At 37.0% G+C, this 12,747-nt stretch overlaps 2 protein-coding genes across 9 annotated transcripts in view; one reads left to right on the top strand and one right to left on the bottom strand.

The window, feature by feature from the left end:
* The window catches only part of LOC127440270 (calpain-10-like), a 59,583-nt gene that overhangs the window by 25,953 nt on the left and 20,883 nt on the right, over positions 1 to 12,747 (bottom strand). The window contains exons 1-3 of one of the 8 annotated variants that reach the window (XM_051696745.1): positions 5,777 to 6,001; positions 5,205 to 5,373; positions 4,889 to 5,020 (exon numbers count right to left, since the gene is read on the bottom strand). The exons of 6 other annotated variants lie outside the window; for them this stretch is intronic. In XM_051696745.1, the coding sequence (XP_051552705.1) occupies positions 4,889 to 5,020; positions 5,205 to 5,336 (264 nt within the window). In that variant the 5' untranslated portion in view covers positions 5,337 to 5,373; positions 5,777 to 6,001. Of the gene's footprint in view, positions 1 to 1,318; positions 1,462 to 4,888; positions 5,021 to 5,204; positions 5,374 to 5,776; positions 6,002 to 12,747 lie in introns of those variants that run through there. One more of the 8 variants, XM_051696751.1, reaches the window with a different exon arrangement.
* Positions 8,249 to 12,449, top strand: LOC127440271 (uncharacterized). Its single transcript, XM_051696753.1, has 2 exons — positions 8,249 to 8,403; positions 10,267 to 12,449. The coding sequence occupies exon 2, from the start codon at positions 10,275 to 10,277 to the stop codon at positions 12,195 to 12,197; it is 1,923 nt and encodes a 640-aa protein (XP_051552713.1). The 5' UTR covers positions 8,249 to 8,403; positions 10,267 to 10,274; the 3' UTR covers positions 12,198 to 12,449.

Here is a 12,747-nt window from a genome sequence, read left to right on the forward strand (position 1 = left end):
GTTAGACACAGTAACTAGTCTCAGTTATAAACAAAACACTGAAACAAAAAACACATTATTAACTTGGCATTTTGAATTGGTGAACTATTCTTTTAACTCAGAATCAGATTAACTGAATTATGAATTATAAAGCTTGACCCTTCTTAGCTGAAGCAGCTTCCACTTCAGCTTTAACAAACTCATCATACTCCTTGCTGTGTCGAGGTTTAAGGTAAGTAATCTAATTTGTTGTGTTCAAGGTTTTAACGGTAGTTCCACCTTGTGATATTCAACCCAACTCCACAGAAGAGACATTTTCTTTCAAACACATCACAAGTTGTGGGCTAATCCTCCAACACGGTTTTCCACACTCTTCTGACAGCAAATTTTTCGACCAATGTTCAAAAGTGCAGATAATTACTTTATCGTCTGATACCGATGTTTGGCCGATACATGGCACAGGCATTTAGGGCTGTGAATCGATTAAAAAAATTTAACTAAATAACTGCACAGTTTCCTGTGATTAACCGAGATTAAATTACGGTACATGATACATTACAACAAACATTACAAACTCATCATAAATATATTTACTCTGTCCAATATATTTTTTGGACATATTGTATCGTGTGAACTTGCCAACGTGCTTGACCTCGACTGTCGTGAATTTTAAGTAAAAAAGTTTTAAATATTAATCCATTTCCACACACCTAGTGTTTCCCTGAAGAAGACATTAATTAATCCACTGGAGTCGAATGGATTACTTTTATTATGGCTATATGTGCTTTTTGGAGCTTCAAAAATTTGGCACCCATTCAACTTGCATTTTATGGACCTACAGAGCTGAATTATTCTTCTAAAAATCTTCGTTTGTGTTCTGAAGAAGAAAGAAAGTCATACACATCTGGGACTGCATGAGTAAATGGTGAAAGAACTTTCAATCTGTTTAACGGGACATGCATTAGCAATGCGTTGGCCAAGTGCTCGAATCTGTATTTGCGTAAATCATGCTTCTGGGCTTAGTATACAGTGAAATATGATTGAGGTTTCATACTAAGTTACACAGACTGAGAGCCTTCATACTTGTGACAAAGAATAGATAATGTCTAACGTATTACACCTCAATGTTTCCGGTTGAGTGAACGCTGTGCGCATTGTCTGCCGCTGCTCTCCAGTTTTATCATTTTATTTTAATTATTGTATTTGGTCAGAAGTTTTTATTGTCTTATGGTGTTTTTAAGTTAGGGATAACCGAGAATCCTTTCCTGGCCGAAATAATCTCATCTTGAACTGTACTATATAAACAAACAAGCAGATTGCAATCGGTGTTATAGCCAACCTGGGATTTTTGTTTCGTTGCTGCTGTCATGCCACTACAACTTGGGCCATTTTGATGGATTACTACTGCAAGTCTTTCATCAGGATTCTTTAGCATCGCATCCACTTCATCCAAGTTTCCGCCTCTAAAAATTCCTTTGGACCTGGTTCTCTGGTGAGTGAATATCTCCACGGGATTTCGACAATGACTTTGTACTCCGTCTGCTGGCCTCTTTTGACCATTCTGGTAACTATCGTCGCTTGGAATAGTGAACGATACTCCTCCTATGTTTTCTCCTCACCTGCCTCTTGTAGTATGGCAATTACTTTAACATTCCCAGAACTTTTGCGGCTGAACCATCGGTCAGTGTCGCACCTGCTTTCAGACATTTATTCACGGTGCGCTGATCTGAGGATTCTCCGTTGCTCACGATATGTTCACAGAGGAGCTTGCACTACACGGTCAACTACCACTGCTATATCGGATCATATTCCTGTTATATGGTCCACCGTTGTATGTCTCAGTACGGCGCAAATATGAATTTACTTCGGTCGCAACCAAAGACGTCCCTGCTCAGCTCTGCACCGAGAGAAAACAATCTGGTGGAAATAAAAACGGCTTTGACAAATGCAAGATCAGTATCAAACAAAACTTTTTTACTACACGATTTCTTCTCATCAAACAACCTGGACTTTTTATTTATTACTGAAACTTGGCTCACGGCAAATGAGCTAAGTCCTCTATCTGAACTCTCCCCTGCCAACTGTAACTACTTCAGCTGCCCTAGAACTTCCAGCCGGGGTGGGAGCGTTGCGGGTATTTTTATTAAGGACTTGTTTAAATGTAGGCTTTTACCAGTTGATGTTTACACTAGCTTCAAGGTTTTATTATGTAAAGTTGAACTAACTAGTCCTTTGCTTTGTGCTCTGATATACAGACCGCCGAAATCAAACAATGACCTTTTTAAAGGAGTTTTCAGACTTTTTATCCTATGTGGTCCCAAGCTCTGATAACCCGCTGATTCTTGGCGATTTTAATACACATCTATGTCATCTATTTTGTACAACTTTTAGACTCTTTTAATCTCACTCAATCTATCTCAGGTCCTACACACAAATTGGGTCATACATTAGATCTTGTTTTATCATCAGGGTTTTCCATTACAAACATCATTGTAAATGATGTTGGTTTGTCCGACCACTGGCCGGTTATGTTTGACTGTTTGATTTCCTGTTCATATCTTGTTAATCAGCCTTCTACTTACCTCTCCCGGTCTATTAACCCCAGCACTGCCATACACTTTATGGACGCCTCTCCAGCATCTCCAGCTGGTAGTAGTACGCTGACAGCACAGTGTTTAGATGTTGAGGAGTTGGTAAAGTGCTTTAGTACCTCCTGTACAGCGATTTTAAATGTAGTTGCCCCTCTCAAAACCAAGAAAACTAAACCGAAAACAGCCTTGGTTTAACAATGACGTTCGAGCGTTAAGGAAGGAATGCAGAAGGGCAGAAAGAAACTGGAAAAAGGATAAATTACAAATTTCATATATACTTCTGCAAAATACTCTGTCTCAATTCCAGGAAGCTGTTTCTTTGCAAAGGGCAAATTATCTCTCCAATTTCATCAAAAAAAAATTCTCACTGCCCTAAGATTCTGTTTTCTACTTTCAATTCTGTGTTAAATCCTACTAGTGCAGCTGGTCCAGATCCAAGTTTAGAGTCATGTGAGAAGTTTTGTAGTTTCTTTATAAATAAAATCACTGGCATTAAATCGCAGATTTCTTCTAAGTTACCCCAGAATTTCCAATATTCAAATACTAATCCATCCTGCTTTCCTATTTTCACTCTATAATGCACTCTAAGTTGTTGGACATTATTTCCAGCATGAAATCAACCACCTGTTCTCTCGACGTAATTCCTACAAAGTTGCTCAAGGTCGTACTGGATTCTGTTTCGCCTACTCTGCTCTCTATTATTAACGGCTCCTTACAGAAAAGTATTGTTCCATTCTGCTTTAAGCATGCTATGGTCCAGCCTTTACTCAAAAAACCTAATCTTGATCCTTCTGATCTCAACAACTATAGACCTATCTCAAAATTGCCATTTTTGGAGAAGGTTGTATTAAACCAGTTATCTCCTTATCTACTTTCAAATGATATTCTGGATCCGTTTCAGAGCTAAACACAGTACTGATTCTGCTCTAAGTGTAGTAAAAGACCTTTTACTATCTGTAGACTCTGGTAACTGTGCCATCCTGGTATTGCTATTTAAGTTCAGCCTTTGATACTGTGGATCATCGCATCCTTCTAAATAGGTTAAATCTCGAGGTCGGTATCCGTAATGCTGCATTAGTGTGGTTTTTGTCTTATTTCGCTAATAGGAGTTTTTCGGTGGAAATTGGTGACTTTTCATCGAGCGCAGCTCCCATTACCTGTGGGGTGCCTCAGGGCTCTATTCTGGGTCCAACCTTATTTTCTTTATACATGCTCCCTCTCCGTTCTATATCCGAGTATCATAAGGTCCCCTATCATATCTATGCTGATGATACCCAGCTTTATTTTCCTCTAAAATCAGGTACTGATTCAGTCTCCTCCTTGTTAGCATGTTTAAAGGACATTAAAGGCTGGATGGCTGATAATTTCCTCCAGTTGAACCAGAAAAAGACTGAAGTCATTTAATTTGGCCCCCCACAGCAGATAGAAAATTTTAGCCCTTCCCTGGGTCCCCTTCAAGAAAATATTTGTGACCGTGTTAGAAACTTGGGGGTTATTTTTGTTCCTGAATTAAAATTTGATAAACAAATAGTTTCTGTAGTCAGAGCCAGTTTTTTTTTCAGCTTAAGGGGCTTCGCAAGCTTAAAATTTTTCTTTTAGTGATTTGGAGACCGTCATTCACGCATTCATCTCAACCAGGCTGGACTACTGTAATGCTCTGTATGCCGGAAATAACCAGTCCTCACTCTCGCATCTACAACTGGTACGGAATGCCGCAGCCTGTTTTTTGACTGGGACAAAAAAGAGGGAGCATATCACGCCTGTGTTAGCATCACTTCATTAGTTACCTGTTCAATACAGAGTTGATTTTAAGATTTTAGTATTTGTATTTAAAGCACTGCATGGACTTGCTCCTACTTATATTTCGGATCTTCTTCGTCCCTACTCTTCTCAGAGAATGCTCAGATCCTCCTCTCAGCTGCTATTGACTGTTCCAAATTATGAACCAAAGGTGATAGGGCCTTTTCAGTTCGGGCTCCAAAGCTTTGGAACACCCTACCTCTTTTTATTAGATCATCCCCTATTTTTAAATCATCTCTTAAAACACATTTTGTTTTCTCAGGCTTATTCGTAACTTGTTTTCACCATTAGTACAATTATGTTTTTATTTTCTGTCTGGTGACGCTTTGTATTATGTTGATTAGATATTTTCTTTTTTCCTATATTTGTATTTAAATTATTTTACATTTTATTTTCATTAATGGTTTTCATTGTAGGGGGATGTGTTATTTTATGTCTGTTATACAGCACCTTGGCTAGCACTCATGGTGCTTTTAAGGTGCTATATAAATAAACCTGACCTTGACCAATGTGTTCACCTTGTTCAACAGATGCTGGTTCTTGAGTAACATGGAGCAGGCACAAAGCAACCAGCAGTCTCCCAGAATGCCTTGCTTCGGGTGGGCCTCCACTGGGTCATCAGGGAAGAGCTGAGGATGCTCACAGATTTCCTGAGAGTCAAATGGATACATCACCGTTCAATACAGTCAACGTTCAACAACAATTTTTCAAGTATCAAAAAGAGTTGAGATATTAGTTGATTTGCAGCTTGTCAAAGATATATTTTAAGACTAAGTAAACTCAACCAAAAGTTGAACACATACACAGATACACAGTGAAAGTATATTACTTTACCTGTGGGCGGAGCCATGTGACATCACCCAGAAGACTGGAGAGGGGCGTGGTGTAGTCACAGAAGAGGGAGGTGTCATCAGGAGGGAAATCGGGATCCATAAACAGTCCATGGTCCTCAGCCTCCGTCTCCATGGCAACCAGACCAACTCCACCCCTAGAGTATGAAACGCTTCTCACACCAACAACCGTGAGTGCGTATTAAGATTAAAAGCAATCACATCAAGTTCTGATTTTGAAAGGCTGACATTTAATCGTTTTCTGTCTAAACAAAACTGTGATTGTTGTGTCGTGCATAACATTAATCATTGCTTCACTCTCTTTGCTTGTTACGGCAAATATTTGACACCAAACACATACATATTATATCATTATATGAAGAAAACATTAACATGACACATATTTTACCTTGAATGACCGGCTGAATCCGAAGTTAATAAGTTAAAAGTTAATACGTGCTTAAGTTGTGACATAATGGAAATTTCTGTTCTTCAAAATCTATTTTAAATACAGAAATGTAAAGTTACCGAACATAACAGTCGAGTATTAATTGTTATTAAATCATTCAGAGTTACCTTCAGCTCAGCTGGCTTGCTAACCCGTCAGAAACATTCCTGGCAGTTTTGAATGACATGACCAGACGTAGGCAGAGCAAAGCGTCAAAATGAATTTGAATCCATTATGCATTCGCGTGTCATGACCCTGAGGCCGATGAAAACACATTTCGTACATTCAAAGAAACATAAACATCACATACACAACCGGAAGGACGCGCACGCCGTGGACAGCGCTGTCATCCGGGGCGGAGGGAGCTGCAGCAGGGGCGCCTCCCGCCGGAGCTTCTCAAAACTGCAGCTTGTAGTGGAGATCCAACATACGAAAATAAATCCTTGATGCATTTTTTTTTTTTTTTTTTTTCATTTTGTTTGTTCATATTATTTACAATAACGTATGTCAGGAAGACTAAAATAATTATCTCTGCCATTGCAGTTACAAATGTGAGATCTTTAGGGGAGACCACAGCAAGTTGTCACACTTAATACTCAGGATGAATTTTACACACTAGTGAATATTTCTCAGGGTAGGCCTATATTGTTGAAAGTTAATTTATGTATAGGCACATGCCTTCAAATCTTCACTACAAAAAAAAAAAAAAAAAAAAAGAAAAAAAGAAGCTATTTAACATTTCCACCATTATTGTCCAGGAAAGAAAGACAGATAATTGAAAACACACTGACTTTTTGTGATAACATGCCCAAATAGAAAGGCATGGTGTCAAAGTATATATGGGGTAAGTTGTCACAGTTGAGCATGTCATTAAACCAGTGGCATAGTTATTGTGTGAACATTCAATAAAAATGTCCTTGTCCTGAGAACATTATTCAAACTTTCAGTTAAAATCTACCTTCATTATATAGTCAACCCTTATGGCACTGTAATTTTATTGCGTTCACTTGTTTACCCAACACAGCTATTACAAAAAACATAATGTAAATGAAATTTCAGTTTGGAGGATAATTCATAAATTCTGTGGTCCGTTTCATTGCATGCATTTCTAAACTTTTAAGTAAAACTATTTAGACCATAGACATTTTCTATGGGGATACGGGGGCATTATTTATCTATTTAATTTTGTACAAAAACAACACCAAAGCATTCGATTCAAGTGACTCTGAGAGAGTATCTTTGCTTTTCTTGAGTAGCAATACCTACTTTATTGGTTACAAATCATCTCCAGACTAGTTTCTCAAACTAACTGGTTTCTCAAAATTGCTTTTCAGAAAAGTAGCAGCGGTAAGTCTGAAGTTAATTTTCTACTCAAAATGACCCATTTGTGCTCAGAAATTATCTATTGATTGTTACCATTATTGTGTTTTGTGCACCAATTATTAAGGTCTGTGCAAGTAAGCCTCTACAGCTCTTTGTAACCAGTGCAAGGTCATGTCCACAGATAATATAACATGCACTCAGCTCTCCACATTCTTTAAAACATGTTTTAAAGGAAAGTCCTAAGTGTGAAACTATTATATAATGTTCATATACATGATACTTTCAGTATATGTTACTTTATTAACTGAACTGTTACAGTTAGAGTACTCACTTTATTATTACGTCTTGAAGTTACTCAATTTTATATTTTATACCATTAAAATTTAAAGCTGTGCACCAAATTGCATAAGAAATTTTATTTTTGCTATTTATACATTTATTCATTTATGATTTAATGATAGACAGAAATGCAAATTAACACAGACATAAAAAAAAAACAAACAATCAAACATAAACACAGCAGAAATAAAAATCAAACATACATCTGCAGGAAGTTATAACCATCTGATAAAAATTCATTTTCATACATCCATTGTGGTGATAATCAAATACAGCAGGCTGAATTTCTTAACTAATTTTATATATGAAAGGGTCCCATCTCTTTAAGAAGGTATTATTACCACTATTTATCTTATATATCAATTCTTCATGCAATGCAATTTTTGTCAATTCACTCAACCATTCTTCAAAAGGATTATTTCTAACAGATTTCCATTATATAAGTATTATTCTACAACCTGTTAAGAAGGCCAGTCTACACCATTGAATTTTGTACTTATTCACATCTACTATCTCTGGTAATATCCCCAATAAACAGAGAGCTGGACTTGCATTACATTTTACAGCAAGCACATTGCTCATACATTTAACATGACCAAAAAGTTCTTACATTTGGACATTCATAGAACATATGTACAAACGTTCCCTAATAAGAACTACTCCCCCAACATTTATCAGTATCTTTAGTCTAGCCATTTTACAAGGTGTCCAATACACTCAATTCATTATTTTGTAATGATAATATAATGTAATTATAATAATATTTTTTTAAAAGTGTGAAACTATTATATATTGTTCATATGATATTTTCAGTTCCATCACATCAGATGCAAGTAAAAGTTACTCTATTAACTTAAATGTTAAAGTTAGATTACTAGATTTATTATTATGTCTTGAAGTTTCAGGTTTCAATATCAAGTAATCAATAATTTCTTCATTGTATTCCTAGAAAGAAGAAGTTGTGTTGCAATATAAACATGCTAACAACAGCTCTCTGGCAAGTTTGGACATTGTCCTGTGACTCTGCAGGTTTTGTTCACTCAAACATTTGTGCGATAAGGACAGAGGAGAAATTGAAGACCTGTGATCTGTGGTAAGACTTCAATTGTATCCTAAAATAATATAAAACATAACATCAATAAACATGTTCATTAAAATTTAGTTAATTTAAATATATACAGGTGCATCTCAATAAATTAGAATGTCGTGGAAAAGTTCATTTATTTCAGTAATTCAACTCAAATTGTGAAACTCGTGTATTAAATAAATTCAATGCACACAGACTGAAGTAGTTTAAGTCTTTGGTTCTTTTAATTGTGATGATTTTGGCTCACATTTAACAAAAACCCACCAATTCACCATCTCAAAAAATTAGAATATGGTGACATGCCAATCAGCTAATCAACTCAAAATACCTGCAAAGGTTTCCTGAGCCTTCAAAATGGTCTCTCAGTTTGGTTCACTAGGCTACACAATCATGGGGAAGACTGCTGATCTGACAGTTGTCCAGAACACAATCATTGACACACTTCACAAGGAGGGTAAGCCACAAACATTCATTGCCAAAGAAGCTGGCTATTCACAGAGTGCTGTATCCAAGCATGTTAACAGAAAGTTGAGTGGAAGGAAAAAGTGTTGAAGAAAAAGATGCACAACCAACCGAGAGAACCGCAGCCTTATGATTGTCAAGCAAAATCAATTCAAGAATTTGGGTGAACTTCACAAGGAATGGACTGAGGCTGGGGTCAAGGCATCAAGAGCCACCACACACAGACATGTCAAGGAATTTGGCTACAGTTGTCGTATTCCTCTTGTTAAGCCACTCCTGAACCACAGACAACGTCAGAAGCGTCTTACCTGGGCTAAGGAGAAGAAGAACTGGACTGTTGCCCAGTGGTCCAAAGTCCTCTTTTCAGATGAGAGCAAGTTTTGTATTTCATTTGGAAACCAAGGTCCTAGAGTCTGGAGGAAGGGTGGAGAAGCTCATAGCCCAAGTTGCTTGAAGTCCAGTGTTAAGTTTCCACAGTCTGTGATGATTTGGGGTGCAATGTCATCTGCTGGTGTTGGTCCATTGTGGTTTTTGAAAACCAAAGTCACTGCACCCGTTTACCAAGAAATTTTGGAGCACTTCATGCTTCCTTCTGCTGACCAGCTTTTTAAAGATGCTGATTTCATTTTCCAGCAGGATTTGGCACCTGCCCACACTGCCAAAAGCACCAAAAGTTGGTTAAATGACCATGGTGTTGGTGTGCTTGACTGGCCAGCAAACTCACCAGACCTGAACCCCATAGAGAATCTATGGGGTATTGTCAAGAGGAAAATGAGAAACAAGAGACCAAAAAATGCAGATGAGCTGAAGGCCACTGTCAAAGAAACCTGGGCTTCCATACCACCTCAGCAGTGCCACAAACTGATCACCTCCATGCCATGCCGAATTGAGGCAGTAATTAAAGCAAAAAGAGCCCCTACCAAGTATTGAGTACATATACAGTAAATGAACATACTTTCCAGAAGGCCAACAATTCACTAAAAATGTTTTTTTTTTTTATTGGTCTTATGATGTATTCTAATTTGTTGAGATAGTGAATTAGTGGGTTTTTGTTAAATGTGAGCCAAAATCATCACAATTAAAAGAACCAAAGACTTAAACTACTTCAGTCTGTGTGCATTGAATTTATTTAATACACGAGTTTCACAATTTGAGTTGAATTACTGAAATAAATGAACTTTTCCACGACATTCTAATTTATTGAGATGCACCTGTATATATATATATATATAAAATATATCAGAAAATTGTAATGTATATTACTGTTGAAGTTGGTAGCAGCTAAAAAAGCAATGAAAGTTTTAAATATGTAACATTCATTTTAAATATTAAAAGTGAAACTTATTTTGACAATGTCTGATTACCATTTTGTGATCCAAAGCTAATATTTATGTGTTTAATTTACAGATTTTATTATGAACACCATTAGAACCTGCGTCTTGCTTCTCTGTCTCTTCGTTGGCAGTGTCTCCTCTGTGCAACGCCTGAACAATATTGATGACCTGAGAAACACTCACTACAGCAAGCGTGAGCCAAACCATGGACTCAAACTGCTGTTCTGGTTTGCCCAACATGTTATTGATATTGATGAAAACTACATCTCACAGATGGATATCGAACCAAGCCGAGGCGACTACGGATTCCATTGGTTTGAAAACAGAGAACGCATCCTCCCCACATTGTCCTCTGAAATCAAAGGTTATTACTCTGTGGGCAATCTAAGGTATCCAAGAGCCACAGAGTTACCAGCATATGTGCGAAAGGATCATTATATCTCACCACATTCCCCAGACAGCAACCTAGACAGGCTCATAGTCTGTGTGAACAGAAGAGATCCAACCAGGTTACACAGTGTCTTTATCACGTCACTTATTTACCAACTGGACGAACTGGATCCTCACCTCACTTTTGAGATCAATCCTGCACTTATACATCAAATCCAATGTCCTTGTAACTGCACTTCACACCATTACAATGATTATCTGTTTAGCACCTTGACTAGTAATAGAAAAGACATTAATGATGTTCAAAAAACCTTACAAACAGCAAAGATCATTTTTAAAGAGCCAGGCCTTGCTGCATTTCTGACATCAACAGAATATGACATCAAATACTCTTACAGAAGCTTTGCAGTGAGATATCACTGTTTAGCCACCTCTAGTGCAAAAGAATTAAGAGAGCCCTTAACTCAATGTCATATAACTGCAGAAATTAAATTAGAGATTAAAACATCAGCGACTGGTTTAGCAAAACTCACATGGGAACACATTCCTGCTAATGTAATGAAAGAATATGTTTTCATATACGTGGCTGTTTGCAAGAACACTGACTTCAGCAATGCACATAAATATCATGAATGCCCCAAGTTTGGGGTTAAGAGTTCCTCTGGGAGTGTTGATACTTCAGTTTATCTTAATTTTGGTCTTCAGCCCCAACTTCTATTGTACAAGCTTGTTCCATTGGTCACAAATGGCAACAGAGGAATGCCCACTAAAATAAAGCCTTATAGAGCAAGTCTGCAGCTCTACACTGAAAATGGTAAAGCATGCGCTCAGCTTTACATTAAGAAGACCTTCAGTGATTGGAAAAATGTTTTCTCTTACTCATGGGTGGGGTTTTACAAAAATTCACAAGAAGCCAATGACCAGTACTATACATCTATATATGTTGTGAAAATGGAAAAGGTAGAAAAATATAGCACAGGGGAATATTATGTTTATAAATACCAGTCAAGTTTGGACATTGCACCTGGAGTTCAGATCCGCTTTCTGCTGGAAAAAAAGTATGATGATAGAAATGTTTTAGCCCGAACACAGCCCTGGAAAGATACTAAATACCCAATCACATTGCAAACAATTAATGATGATCTGCATCCTGGTCTTCCACCTGAACTATTACCACACCTGTCAAATCCAGAATCGTTTCATGGGCCAGAGTTTGATGAAGCCAATGGAATTATCCCGATTAGAATACTGGGATCTGATGCTAGTCTGCAGCTTTACGCTAATGATGGTAAAGCTTGTGCTCGGCTCTACATTAAGAAGACCTTCAGTGATTGGAAAAATGTTTTCTCTTACTCATGGGTGGGGTTTTACAAAAATTCACAAGAAGCCAATGACCAGTACTATACATATATATATGTTGTGAAGATGGAAAAGATGGGAAATGATAACATTATGGATTATGATATTTATCAGTACAAGTCCAGTTTGGATATTGCACCAGAAGTTCAGATACGTTTCCTGCTGGACGAAACCTATGACAACATGTTAGCACAAACTGAGCCATGGGAGGGTGCAAACATATCACAAATAACAATTTCCTGTTTCCAATCTTAGTTACTACTATCAGTTCAAAACTATAGTTGCCTACTATTAATACTGTTTAAAAACAAACTAATGTTTATGTTTTACAGATGTGCATTTAAAGTTCTACTCAGCAGCTATTTGCTGTAATATGGTGTAACACACACTTTGTTCACAGATCACTCTGTGACATCTTCATTTTAATGGATTTAAAAATTATTTCATTTCTCAGGATGGGATTCTTGTACACCATGTCTTCATATATTAAAATGCATTTGAAAATGGTTTGAATATGTCCTTTTTAATATTCTATCAGATATAACAACAGATTAATGTGAAGAAAAACAAAATACCAACCATTTTTTTTCTTTTAAATAATTAGATGACATATCTTACATTTACATTTAGTCATTTAGCACACTTTTATCCAAAGTGACTTACAAATGAGGAACATAACAAGCAATTTGTCATACAAAAGTCAACAACATCTGCAGTATCACACTGCCAAGTTATCACACACAGCAAAAAAACAAGTGTACATTTAACTCAATTTGAGTTAATATTAACACTCCAAAAATGTATA

Source organism: Myxocyprinus asiaticus, chromosome 5, assembly GCF_019703515.2.
Source record: "Myxocyprinus asiaticus isolate MX2 ecotype Aquarium Trade chromosome 5, UBuf_Myxa_2, whole genome shotgun sequence".
NCBI classification, from domain to species: domain Eukaryota; kingdom Metazoa; phylum Chordata; class Actinopteri; order Cypriniformes; family Catostomidae; genus Myxocyprinus; species Myxocyprinus asiaticus.